We start from the raw sequence: 13,320 nt of genomic DNA, 5'->3' as shown, positions 1-13,320 counted from the left end.
AATGAAAAGAAAAAGAGAAGACAAAAATAGAAAAAAAAAAAAAGAAACGAAAAACAAGAAAAGAAAAACAGAAAAGAAAAAAAAAGTTAATTGAGAAGAAAAGAAAAAAATAACGTAATTTTTTTTTTTAAAAAAAGAAGAATAAAACAAAACATAGGAAAAAAGGACAATGACTTATATGTAAAAATATCAATTAATAGTAAATATTAAAGAATAAAGAAAATTCTTTAAAAAAAGAAAGGAAAAAGAAGAGGGTAAGTTGATGTGAGCAAAAATAAATAAATGAACAAAAAAGAAAAGAAAAAACTAATAGAAGCCCATCTTCACTTTTTCTTTTCTCTCCACTTTCTATCTCCCTCTCCCACGTCCCTTTTAAACTAAAAATATCACGTTAGCAACGAATGGTGCCAAAAGGATTTTTTTTCCTCTCTTTTCTCTCTTTTCTCTCCTCTGTGCTATTCTCCTTATCACAAAATGTCCAAAAATAAATAAATAAAATAAAAAAGTTTCTCCTTCTTTCTCAGCCGACTACTTTTATTCTTTTCAAATGTGAAGCAAAAAGAAATTAAAAAGAGACGAATACAGAACAAACGGTGAAAATGGGAGTTGTGCCCTAAATTTAATATCTTTTCTCCCCAATTTCTTCCTTCCATCCGCGCGCGTTGTGCCCTAAATTTCCCCCATTCCTCTCGTTCGTGTTTCTCCCCATTCCGGCCATCTTAAGTCTTGTTGCCACCACCACCCCCCTCCTGCCCGTCCGCCCAAACCTCCTCCACCAACCCGTTGCCACCACCAACCCGTCGCCACCACCCCCGTCTTCTCCAAACCTCTGCAATCAACCTGAAGCTTCAAATTGTGGGCGTCGGTTGTCACCCCTCCGCCGGTAAGCTTCTCTTCCTTATATATATATCTTTCTCTCTCTATGAAGTTCTTCTTTGTCTCCATGAGATTGTTTTATGAGTTTCAGTTTTTCCCAATTTCAGTCATTATCGTTGAATTTCTGTTATATGACCTTAATTCGCTCTTGCAACTACATGATATTATTTTGTGAGTTTGAGTTATGCCCAATTTCTGTTTTCTAACTGTTAATTTCTCTTCAATTTTAATTTATGGCAGTGTACTGTGGTACAATCTAAAATTGGTCTAATTAGTTGTACAATGTAAACCAAACTACTTATAAAAACCTACCCTAACCAACTAACTAAAGACAAACTATTGTTATAATTAATTGTCAACTAATTCCCTTCATCATTCATCATGGCTGTAAAGGAAATTGTCCTTCAATTGAGTGTAAAACTTGAAAGAACAAATGTTTTATGCTAATTGGGGGTTGTTGAACCTAGTCCAGAAGTTTCCTTCAAGATGGTTCCATCACTAATGTGGTAATGAGACAACCTTTCAAATTAATGTAACAAATTTCATTAGTTTTCATCATGGCATTTGAGTGGTTCGTTTAATAGGGACGAAAGTCTTTAAAACTGTCAAAGTCGACAAAATCCAATAGGGGAGGTCTGAATTGACTCAAGTCTTAGTAGAATGTTTCATGGTATTTGAGTGTTAATAGGTGGATTTGTTTCTCTCAATCTTAAGTATAATGTTTCTTTCTCAATGATTGTTTACGAGGAACATTTGATTTATGGCATTTCTTTTCATATAGCACATTTTTGTTATAAATTCAAAAGTTTGATCTTTCATTAGAAGGAGAAAAATCAGCATCATATTTAGATAAGAATTTGATGAACTATGATATATAGATGTGAGAAATTATGGGTGGATTGAAAAGCTGAACAATACCGCTCATGTATTTGGTTTTGAAATTTAGAGGATCATTGGAGTTATGAAGTATTCTTTAATATACTTTTAAGACTAAGCTGAAAACCAGCTGTTAGGACTAAGTTTGATGTTGATTACGATATTTTCTTCGTATATATAGTTACAATATTTTCTTTAGTATATATAATTTTGATGTTGATTATCTATTTTGGAAAATATACTTTTGTGTGTCTATGTGTGACGTTTTTTCCTTCCACAATCGTTTCAAATACAGCTAGAAAATTCCTAAATGGTATGAAATAAATTATTAAGTACTTTGAGGATTATCTACCATTTTGAAAGTTTGAGTTTTAAAAGTTGTGGCACATAATCTCTTTTGTAATCGGGTTTATTTCGAGGCCAACTTAGACCTCTACACAATGGACAAGTCATGGATGACCCAAAATAGGATGTCAAGAGAATATGATTTAGGAGTCGAAAGGTTCATTAAATTTGGGTTGAGTCATGCCAAAGGTCTTAATTCAATTAGATGTCCATGTTTGAATTGCGCCAATCGTTTACTTAAGGATGTCTCAACAGTTCGGTATCATTTGTGTGCCAATGGAATTGTTAAGAGTTACAAGGTATGGTTCTGGCATGGTGAAGAACTGAACTCAGATAATGTTACCAACACGATGGAAAATACAGTGGGTGAAACTGATGAAAACGACGATTTATTTAATACGGTTCAATCTATTCAAGAACAATCTTGTAATGCATCAAATACCTTCGACACTATGTTTGATGACGCGAAGAAACCCTTATACCCAGGATGTAAGAAATTCACAAAGTTATCAACCCTCGTGAGATTGTATAACCTGAAGGTTAGGTATGGTTGGACTAATACTGTTGGATCGGTATGGCAACCCTAGAGGGGGTGAATAGGGTTTAAATAAACCTTTTGACAAATAAAAAATAAAATCAACTAATTAGATATTTTTTAAATTTAAATAAAGAACTTTGTAAACTTTGTTAAATAACATGATTGATAAAAAGATATGAATAGAAGTATGCAATCAAACTCAACCAATAAGAATATGTAACTAAAATTAAATTAAAAAATAATTAGAAAAGAGTTAGAGAAGAAGATACCGTAATTTTACAGTGGTTCAGTTAAACTCAACCTACATCCACTTTCCCAAGCACCTCTTGGGATTTTGATTGAAAATCTTCTTTGGACTCTTTCCACGGATTTGAGCCAAACCGATTTTTGCTCCTTTTTCGGGTTCAAGAGTAAACCCGATCCTTTCCACGGGTTAGGATCTAACCGTTACAATATGTTGAAGTTTTTAAATCATACAAAAGAAAACTCTCTAAAAGAGTAAGTATACAATTTGAAGCTCACAAATTTAATCCTCACAATACAATAAGAAGCTCTTAAGAATAAGATGAAAAGAATAAAAATTGGAAGCTTTAGAGAGAATAACAATGTTGGCTTTTTGCTTGAGGAATGTAAAGATTTAATGATTTTTTTAAAAAAAAATTTGGGAAAAGTGAAGTATTTAAAAAGAGAGGAAAAATAAATTCAAAATCATTTTGGATCATTAGATATAAGTAAAAAAAAAATGAATGGTTGAGATTTAAACTTAATTAGTCTTGGACACAATACAAATAATAATATAATAATATGTCTTTTCAAAATATTTTGTTTAAAAAGAAACCAATAAAGCAACTTCACCATCTTTTAAAAAAACTAGCCGTTAGACACAAGGAAAAATAATAATATTAAAGTCATTTTCTTTTTAAATTCATTTTCTTTATAAAAGCCAATAAAACATAACAAAAAGCCACATTTGTTACTCCTTCATTGCTCCAAGTGGCTTTGTTTAATTGGTTCAAATTGAATGCTTGGACGCCACGTCACCATCTCGGGTATTTTTTCGTTAAGCTTTTTTTAGTAATATTTTCTTCATTGAACTTCGATTTGGGTGATTCAAGAGGCGTTAGAATCATTTTTCCAAGCTCTACGATATGGTCTATTCAAATTAATAAAATTGTCAAAAAAAAAAATCAGATTTGTTATCATCAAAACATAAATTAATTGAATAATTAAAATAAATTAATTTGAGATTAAGAGCCAAAAAGCCAACAAATACTAGCTTCTCTGAATTGTTGTCCATAATAAGTGATCTATTACCTGATAACAACGAAATTCCATGTTCTTTGTACGAAGCGAAGAAAACACTTGGTGCCCTAGGACTGAGTTACCAAAAAATTGATGCATGCCCTAATGATTGTTGCTTGTACAGAAAAAAATATGAAAAGTTGACCAAGTGCCCTAAGTGTGGTTTGTCAAGGTGGAAGATCGCTAAGAACTCAAAAAAGGAAAAAAGTGGTGTGGCTGCTAAGCAGATGTGGTACTTTCCAATAATTCCAAGATTTATAAGAATGTTCAAGAGATCTGAAAATGCTAAGAACTTGGGTTGGCATGCAATAGATAGACAAGTTGATGGTATTTTGAGACACCCGGCTGACACTCCATCATGGAGGTTGATAGACCACATGTGGCCAACCTTTGGGTCAGAACCGAGAAATCTTCGTTTGGGTTTGTCTACTGATAGAATTAACCCATTTGGAGATATGTCGACGACGTACAGCCCATCATCACTACAATATACAACCTTCCACCATGGCTGTGTATGAGAAGAAAACATTTGATGTTGACAATGTTAATATCAGGTCCAAAGCAACCGGGATACGATATCAATACGTACTTAGCACCTTTAATTGATGATCTACAAATGTTGTGGACGGATGGAGTTCGTTGTTTCGATGCATATAAGGAAGAATATTTCACACTACGGGCTGTCTTATTGTGGACCATCAACGATTTTCCAGCATACGGTAATCTATGCAGTTTTAGTGTGAAAGGATATAAGGCTTGTCCAATATGTGGAGAGGAGACTACTTCAATAAAATTGCAACATGGAAAAAAAATGTCATACATGGGACACAGGAAGTATTTGCCAAGACATCATCCATACAGATTACAATCTCATTGCCAGTCTCATTGTAAGTTAACAAGTTGAGAAAATTTGGCAACTTATAATTTCCATTTTTTTTTTTGTTACTATGGTTTCACATCTTCTAATTTCCATTTCGTGCACTATTTTAGGACGATCTAATGGGCAACCAGAAGGGACGTAGTTTATCTGGTAGTGACGATGTTTTCACCCAGGCATTGGGAGGGAAAGATCGTCCGGGCATACTCCGAGGCGTGGGGAAGTACGTGACTAAGAAAAAATATTTCTATACCCCAATGGAATCTAAAGAAGGTAATGAGGAGAGGACAGTGTATGAGGAACATGATCAAATGGCCAAACGAATTATCGAGCTAAAAGCGGAGTTGCATATAATGAAAAAAGATGAGTGTGCGAAAGGAGATGAAGAAGAACAAGACCCTAGTATGTGTTCGAAAGGAACACCATCAATCGAATGGGTTTCAGATGATGAGACTGAAGACGTAGCCTCTGATTCAGTACCAGATAAAGCGGCAGACGTTGTGACATAAGTGAAGAAAGAAGAAAATGTGGGGGACACAATATCAAGTGACTTGAAGGTTAGTTTAAAGTATACTTTACTAATTAAGGCACACTGCTCCACAACAATTCTATATATGTGTTTAATCTTGTAAGCAGTTAGACATAACTCTGAAAACGTATTGACTAACTTTACGTGCACATATTTAACATATAATTCTACGTAGGTTGGAACTCCGTGTATGCTTGCGTTTGAAACTAAAGATACTATCATTGCACATGGGACAATATTTGATGCTGAAGGTGACGGTGAGAACATCAAGGTATTAGTGGATGTTGTCCTCGATGGCCAATGTGTGATTCTGAAACCGAAAAAGGAAGGAGTCACCAAACTGACGCATGAAGTCGGATCACATTTAATGTGGCCACGACATCTTGTTCTTACTAGGAATGATAAGGTAATTGTCTGTCTTATTGTATTGGAGTTTTTATGCATCAAATTATACTAACAGTAGTTGAACTTTTTGTGATAGAAGGAAACTGTGGGCTTCAATACGGATCTGTCCACATTCTCTAGTGCAACATTTCTACGTGCTCCAGTGGTGCTCTGGTGTTTGGTTAGACTCGCTGAACATATGGGGTCATCGATTCAACTAAACACGCCTTCAGAGGTATTCAGTGTGAAGAGAAAATGTTGCATTATGGTTGAGTCACTGAGGGATTTCTCGTCAATGCAACCAATATGCACATCATGTCTAGATGCTTACATGATGTAAGATTTCCTTTTAATATATATACGTCATTGATGTTTGCGGTCTCCTTTTAATTGTAATGTCCATTTCATTGTGTAGGTACCTTCACACAATTATGGTACAAGGACGAAGTTCAAGCTTGTTCAAGTTCATGGATGCCGGATCTGTAAGTTACTCGAGTTACAAACAATCGCGTGCGCAGTTGTTGAATGCTCGACTTCTCGGAGCCGAGTATGACCAAGTAGTATTGTTCCCATACAACTCTGGGTAAGCGCATGATAATGACATTTTCATTAACATTCACAATTTGAATTCACTATTAAAATATTAATTTATTATAATGGTGGAAATGTGTTCTTAGCAATCACTGGACATTGGTCGTTGTTAATCCTACAAAGGGTGCTGCATATTGGATTGACCCGTTGAAGAATCAGATTGACGGAGACATGAGTGAAGTGCTTCAAATGTAGGACATATGATTGTCGTTAATGTCTTTATTATGTGTGCAACTATTTTAATTATGTAACAATCTTATATTATGTGGTAGGTCATTCAATATATCAAAGAAGAAAAAACCAAATTGGAAGGTTGTTAAGGTATGTGGCATTGACCAGTAGGATAGTCGTAAATAAGTTATTAATTTAAACGTTTCACATGTATTTTTTTTATTCTACATCCAGTGTCCCAAACAAAATGGGGTGGTAGAATGCAGGTACTATGTTATGCGATTCATGCGGGACATAATTTCTGCGAGGAGTACTTCGATTGTAGATGTCGTAAGTATTAGAGTTTTAAAACCACTTTATGTCATTGTTTGGAATGAAAATAATTCTTAACCACTTTATTATCTACAGATGAAAAGTTTACCTCCTACGTACTCTCAAGATGAAATTGATGAAGTTAGATCAGAATTGGCAGAGTTCCTTTCTAAGCACGTACATCGTGCTTAGCGCCGATTAGAAAACAACATTTTTTGAAGTATTTTGTGGGGATTTTTTGTTAATATAATTTTGTTAAACCCGACACACAAGAAAATGTTAAGCACATTGTTTTGAACAGACTTAAGCATGAAAAGGGTAAGTGAATGGTTATTTTATCACATCTAAGTATATGTGACTTGCTTTTAAGTAAGTGGATATGAATGTGTGTTTGCTTATTTGTTTCTTAGGAAGAGTTCGATATATATGTGACTGGCTCATGGAATTTTGTTATTTGGTGCCATACTGCATTGGGATATGAATCTTCTTGCAATCAAATAACTGTCGAAGGTGTTTATTTGCTTGTGTCCTTGGTTCACTAGCTTTGAATGTTTAATATATGGATTAGGGATTAGAGATGTATGTTTTTGCATTGTGCTGTCTAATTGGTTTTTGTAATTCAGTACTGCGGTTTTTCAAAATATGGACAGCTTTGTCATACACATGGGATAATGTTGGGCACTTCATTCAAGTAAGAAGCTATAGACCTAAATTGTCGCAAACCAACAATGAATGGTACGTCGATACATGTATGTTTTCACATGAACCCTTCATTCACTGTAGCACTTTTTTTGTTCATGAACCTGAGTAGTTGCTGTAATCTTCCTATCCGTTTTAATAATCCGAGAGAATTGGTACACAATTATTCATAGTTCATCTTTATTTGCGATGATTGCCTAATACAAACTGTTCAACTCTAAGGATTACAAATTTTCGTACATGTATTGTCGTAGCTTTTTTGTTCTAAGGACTAGGAACGACCCAAGAAGTTGTTCAATTTGCAGTGACCATTTGGTTGGACGTTCTTCTTCTCCTTGATCTCTTTCTCTTCTTCTTAGGAACTTCATTTTCATTATCAGATTGGATATCCATTACCATATTCTGTTTGCCATCTGTAATATGATAATCTCGTTCTTCCACTTCTTCTTGCAGTGACCATTTGTTTCTTATCATTATTAGCTATATTATTGGTCAAGTGAGAACTCATATGACATCCCAAGGATCTCCTACAAGCAAAACTCTTATTACAGAGCTTGCAAACATGTCTTGACCCTAAATTAGCTTCCATTCACGAAAGCCTTTAAAGGAACCACCATGAAAACATAAGAGAAATTTCAACCAGAAGGGAAAAGAAAAAACACCAAAGGAAGAGATGAAAAAGCTAATGAAACTTCAAAATTAATCCAAAAGCTTGAATTGATGTTGCAATTTGTGATCTCATAACACTAAATACAAGATCCAATACACAATGAAAATAGAAAAACAAATCCAACCCACAGAATATGAAGAGGGACCACCATGAGTGGGACGGTTTAGAGAGGGGGGACCACAGTGAGTGGGGTAGTAAAATGAATAGAGAAGGGGAGAGTGAGAGGGGGTATGTTTTTTGTATGTGTATTCTGGAGAGAAAGAGTAGCAGATAGACCCTTCAAAGGCATTCCATCACTTGTCTGGTCTTCCAAAATCTGGTATTCCATCATCTATGAATTGCTAAAAAAGTTCTCTTCATCCTTACACTTAAAGAAGAGTGGTAATTTGATGTGACAACTGAGTAGTTGTACTTCTCTGAGAATAGATTTTGAAAATTTGAACAGAGAGCCTTCAAAGGCATATAAGTTTTCATCTTTCCTTTTTAACCACAAGCCAATCCATTTTGGTCCATTTTGACCACCCAAAATACTTCGTAAAGATCAAGATCACTAGAACTCACTAGAACTCTGAGTAACACACTTCACAACACACCCAAATTTTTTGATCCTACTACTTGAGTAACATACTAGAACTCTGCATCACTTCACAATACAGGATTTGCTAAAAAACTATTATTTCCACTTCAACCAACTATCTTTGATAAGCCAATTCTAAAACAAAACTAAGCATATCATCTCTTGAATATACCCTTATAAAGAAATTTAGAAAATATACCAACAAAAGATCAAGACCAAGCAGAGAAGTCCATTTATCTTCATGCAACGCAAAGGAATCACCCAAAACTACCCATCTTTCCAAGGCAACTTTAAATCCACAGGTTTTTTCTTCTATTTTTCAACTTGTTGTTTGCTTTGTTTGCCTAATGTAGTCCTCACGTGCTTGTTTTCATTTCATGGAATCAAGTGTTCAAGTTCTTGTTTGTGTTCTGTATTTTGTTGAGACATTTATTTAGTTACTCATTGAGTGTACGTATAATTTAAAACGTACGATATTGATATCGAATATGCAATGGTTTAGTCCATTGCAACTAAAAATACTTTGTTCCTAAGCAATTTGTGGATCTTCCCAAGCTTAGTTTATTTTGAAACAGAAGCAAAACTTTGTTAAGGAATGTTTTTGACCATGTGGCAAATGAAATTCATGCGTTCCTCTATTATATTTATTCTAAGCCGTTATTTTACAACATAAGCTCACTCTTAAATTAGTTTATAGGTTTTGGTTGCTGATATTAAATTCTACAAACGCTCATCAAGTACATGGTTAGGAAATAAGTTCTTGATATATATAATGGTTCTTTTACATTCAAATTACTACATGGTAATCCTCCATTTTCTTCTTTGTTGTGGTAATGCTGGTACACAAATGTATGTGTTATGGATACTTATATTCATGTTGTCTTTGTAGGTTCAACTAGAGTGAACAACTTCATGAGTTTTATTTCAAAGAACATTTCCAGAGACGAACATTCTCGGTTGGTCGTTTATGCTTCTGTAGAAAATCTTGTTAGATGTATTCTAATGCTATTTAAATTTTTTTTTGATTAAGGGCTAGGATTCCGTATATGTGGATTATTGAAACTTGTATTGAGATGTACAAATATTATAAATTGTATTATAGTGTATATATATTAAAGTGTTGGCTATTTTTTTGTACATGGGTGTGAAACTTGTATAAATTCAAAATTGTCATTCTCAGCTACATTATTGTCATTCAAATGATTCGTGTAATGGTGGAGCGGCAAGGAGAACAGGAAAAAACTATAGTAAATTGAGAAATGTGCAACAGGAAATAAATGACGTAATAAACGAATTTGTGACAGTTATTACTTGTTGTAAATTGGAGAACGATGACAGTTATTTAACAAAATAAATTGTCACGATTGCTCTATATGTGACATGAATAACATGTCGTCAATAGATAAATAATGACAATTTCAAAAAAAATTGTCACGATTGCAATATATTTGACTGCAAAAAAATGTCGTCAATTGCAAAACAATGACATTTAACGTTATCGAAAAACTGTCATGATTGCACAATCGTTAACTGGAAAAAAATGTTGTCAATAACTAAACAATGACATTTTTTATAAAAAAAAACTGTCGCGAATAACATATTCATGACAATTAATAAATGTCACAATAAATGAATTCGTGACATTTATTTAACCGTCGTTAATACATAAATGATGATAGTTATTTGTTGTCATAAAATAAAATATGACAGTTATTTAAAGTCGTTGAATGTTGATTAACGACATTTATTTCATGTCATAAAATAACCTATTGCGGTAGTTTTTGAAAACTGTCGTCGAAGGACTTTCCATGACTCCCGCTTCTATGACTGAAAATAACTGTCGCGAAATTAGTTTACGACAGTAAATAACTGTCGTCATAGACCACTTTTGTACTAGTGTCTCTGTGTTTCAAATTGAAATTCTTTTGCACGGCGTTCACACGCTTTCGCTATGAAAATTCAATTCCTTCAGTTTCTGCCTTGGGTTCTTCTTGCTATTCTTCTTTTTTTCTCTTTTGATTTTGCTTTTTCTTTAGAAAGAAACAATCATGTATGATGTGTCCCTTTTTGTAGCAAAATGTGCATTCAAGCTTTGATTTATTTTTCTGATTCTTGTATTCTTTTGAGTTGCTTTTGCTATTCCCTTTTGAGAACAAACCTTCACCGTTTGTTTGATCTCTTTTATGTGAATTAAGCTCTAATTCTCTGGTTTTTATTGCTGAAATAACATTGTATGTGGTGATTTTTTGTCTTCCATATTTGAGAGTCATCTTTACTTTTTTGTATGCTTCTGGAAGTGAGTTGAGTAGAATAAACGATTTATTTTCGTCACTAATCTTGTCCCCAATTCTTTGAAATCTGAAGACAGCTTCTTGAATTCTTAAAGATTTTCTGTCAAAGATTTGTTGTCATCCATCTTGAAGGTAAAGAACATCTCCCTTACGTATGCACAGTTAGGTAGATCTTTGGACTTATAGATTTCATCCAATTTTATCCATATTCCATAAGTTGTTTCTCAATGACTTCCCTAAGAACATTATCACTTAAGTTTAAAACTATGGCACCATAGGCTACATTCTCCATAGTTTCTTTGTCTTCTCGAGTCACTGTTTTAGGTAGCTTTTCTGGATCTGTGAGGGCTTTCAATGCCTTTTGCTGATCGACTATGACTTTGATCTTAGCTTTCCATAAGGTAAAATCTCCTTAACCATCAAAAGTCTCAATATCATACCTTGCTACTGCATCTTTGAGTTTCTTGAAATCAAGAATGTAACTTTTGAACCTTTCTTGAATCTTTCTGTCGGCCCTGTTATCAATTTGAAGGGGTAGCCATGTGTATGAACACATAAAAAACACTTCTTTGCATGTAACAGTAAGTTCTCTCTACTGTATTTTCTTTCCCCTTTCTTTCTCTTTGAGTGTAAAGTAGATTATAGAAGATTAAAGTAAAGCTCTCCAAGCTTTCTTCTTCTTTCTTTCTTTTCTTTGTTTTTTTGAATTCTTCTTTTGGCTTTTGATCTTAGAAGATGGTGAGATGAGAGAAGATGAAGAGAGGAAGAAGGAGAAGATGAACTCACAAGATTTTAAAGTGGTTCAGAAAATACCTACGTCCACTGTGCTTGAGCAAGATGTTACTTCAGTTATATGATTGTAATTTCAAAATGGTACAAGGTATGTATAGTCTTCATTATGACTCTAGTTAAAACTCTAGTTAAATCACAAGTTAAAAGAAGATGCTCTAACTAATTTGTAACTATATTTCTTTTACAAATGGATAACTAATTTGTTAAGATTTCTACAATGGGTATGGCTTCAAGCCATATAAGATTTAACGACTAAAATAGACATGTGAATAGATTAAACAAATTTAAAAATTCACAAAACCAAAGAAACAAAATTCTAAAATGTTTAACTCTAAGAATAAAAATGATATCTAATAAAAAATTTAAACAAAAAGAAAAGCATATATCATACAAAAAAAAGTTGTACACTTACTCTATTTTAATTTTGAGTTCAACCTTATTGTTATTGTTTTAGGATAATACTTAAGAGTATTTCAAAATACACTCATTTTCACATATCTCTCCCATCACTCACATCAGAGAAAATTTTAACATTTCGAAAAAGAAAAAAGAATTTAACATATAACAAATTGAATGATCGAACAATATAATAAGAAACACAAAAAATGGTATTACTTAGCATGCACCTAATTATTATTTTTTGTTATCTTATTTAATGTCAATGACTTTTGTGAATAAGACCCGTACCTTTTACCTCTAACGATGTAATCTCTCTCTTAAAAAATAATAAATAAAACTCAAGCATTTTATCTGGAATGTACTTAGGTATTATTTTTCGTTACTTTATTCAAAATTGGTGACTTTTGTGAATAAAACATGTTCCTTTTACCTCTAACGTTGTAATCTCTCCTTGAAAAAGTAGTAAATAAAATACAATTCACAAATAAGAAAATTTTCAAATTTGATTACAAGAGTAGTATAGATATTTTTTTTTCTTTTCTCAATCTTTTTTAAGGGTTAGTCAAAAGTTTATTCTACCTTTTTCTTACTTTTTTTTAGAGCTAAGTTATATTCTCTTAGGCCAAGATTTACTCTATATATTATGTTAGTTTGATTCTTTTAATCAATTAATGGATCTCAAAATTATTTATAACTAATAATTTTAAAAAGATAGAGAGCTGGCATGAATCTCATTCCTTTTCTTTTAGAGGATTAAATTACTAGTTTGATCCCTAAACTTAACTTTTAGATTGTGTGGTAACCAAATTTGAACTTAGTTATGACTTTTAATTTTATGTCCAATTTAATGGTTCAAATTCTATAATTTTTAATTTTATATTCAATAAATCCTTAGATGTCTTAAATAGAGAATTGAAAGTTCCAGAATTTAATGAAAAACTATTTGAAGCACATTTAAAAGTTTGTGAACCTGAAAATAAGTTTAATCGATCCAAAATTAAAGTTCTAACTATACTGAAAATCTTATACTGAAATTAATAGATATAATATTAATTTTTGCATGAGTTCAACTATATGTAAAAATAGAGATT

General features: G+C 32.9%; 1 protein-coding gene and 1 long non-coding RNA gene across 15 annotated transcripts; both read left to right on the top strand.

The window, feature by feature from the left end:
* Window positions 1-402: 402 nt before the first annotated feature.
* On the top strand, window positions 403-9,878 carry LOC105434889. 14 transcript variants are annotated; one of them, XM_031883415.1, is made up of 11 exons: window positions 404-883; window positions 4,110-4,824; window positions 4,928-5,371; window positions 5,519-5,749; window positions 5,825-6,063; window positions 6,143-6,310; window positions 6,405-6,509; window positions 6,591-6,639; window positions 6,724-6,819; window positions 6,898-7,311; window positions 7,425-9,874. In XM_031883415.1, exons 4-10 carry the CDS (start codon window positions 5,534-5,536, stop codon window positions 6,991-6,993), a joined length of 969 nt encoding a protein of 322 aa, XP_031739275.1. In that variant the 5' UTR covers window positions 404-883; window positions 4,110-4,824; window positions 4,928-5,371; window positions 5,519-5,533; the 3' UTR covers window positions 6,994-7,311; window positions 7,425-9,874. The 14 variants fall into 14 exon arrangements, with proteins under 14 accessions (XP_031739280.1, XP_031739275.1, XP_031739272.1 ...); XM_031883412.1 differs by having other exon boundaries at window positions 4,062-4,824; XM_031883418.1 differs by lacking the exon at window positions 404-883 and having other exon boundaries at window positions 3,789-4,824; window positions 6,898-7,119; window positions 7,425-7,536; window positions 9,637-9,878.
* A 995-nt stretch (window positions 9,879-10,873) lies between these two features.
* LOC116402922 lies at window positions 10,874-12,000 on the top strand. The gene is made up of 2 exons (XR_004215602.1): window positions 10,874-11,619; window positions 11,771-12,000. It is a non-coding gene; the product is annotated as an uncharacterized LOC116402922 (long non-coding RNA).
* Window positions 12,001-13,320: the final 1,320 nt, after the last annotated feature.

Source organism: Cucumis sativus, chromosome 3 (assembly GCF_000004075.3).
Source record: "Cucumis sativus cultivar 9930 chromosome 3, Cucumber_9930_V3, whole genome shotgun sequence".
Lineage (NCBI taxonomy): Eukaryota > Viridiplantae > Streptophyta > Magnoliopsida > Cucurbitales > Cucurbitaceae > Cucumis > Cucumis sativus.
Note: the sequence above shows the minus strand (reverse complement) of the source record. Positions and strands in the feature narration are given on the sequence as shown.

What these genes read in the sequence shown, in the direction of transcription:
- LOC105434889 (XM_031883418.1), top strand. Translation starts at nt 5,534, where the DNA reads ATGCTTGCGTTTGAAACTAAAGATACTATCATTGCACATGGGACAATA. An exon ending in TTGTTCCCATACAACTCTGG is followed by an intron (nt 6,311 to 6,404) that starts GTAAGCGCATGA and finishes ATGTGTTCTTAG; the next exon opens with CAATCACTGGACATTGGTCG. An exon ending in CAAATTGGAAGGTTGTTAAG is followed by an intron (nt 6,640 to 6,723) that starts GTATGTGGCATT and finishes TTCTACATCCAG; the next exon opens with TGTCCCAAACAAAATGGGGT.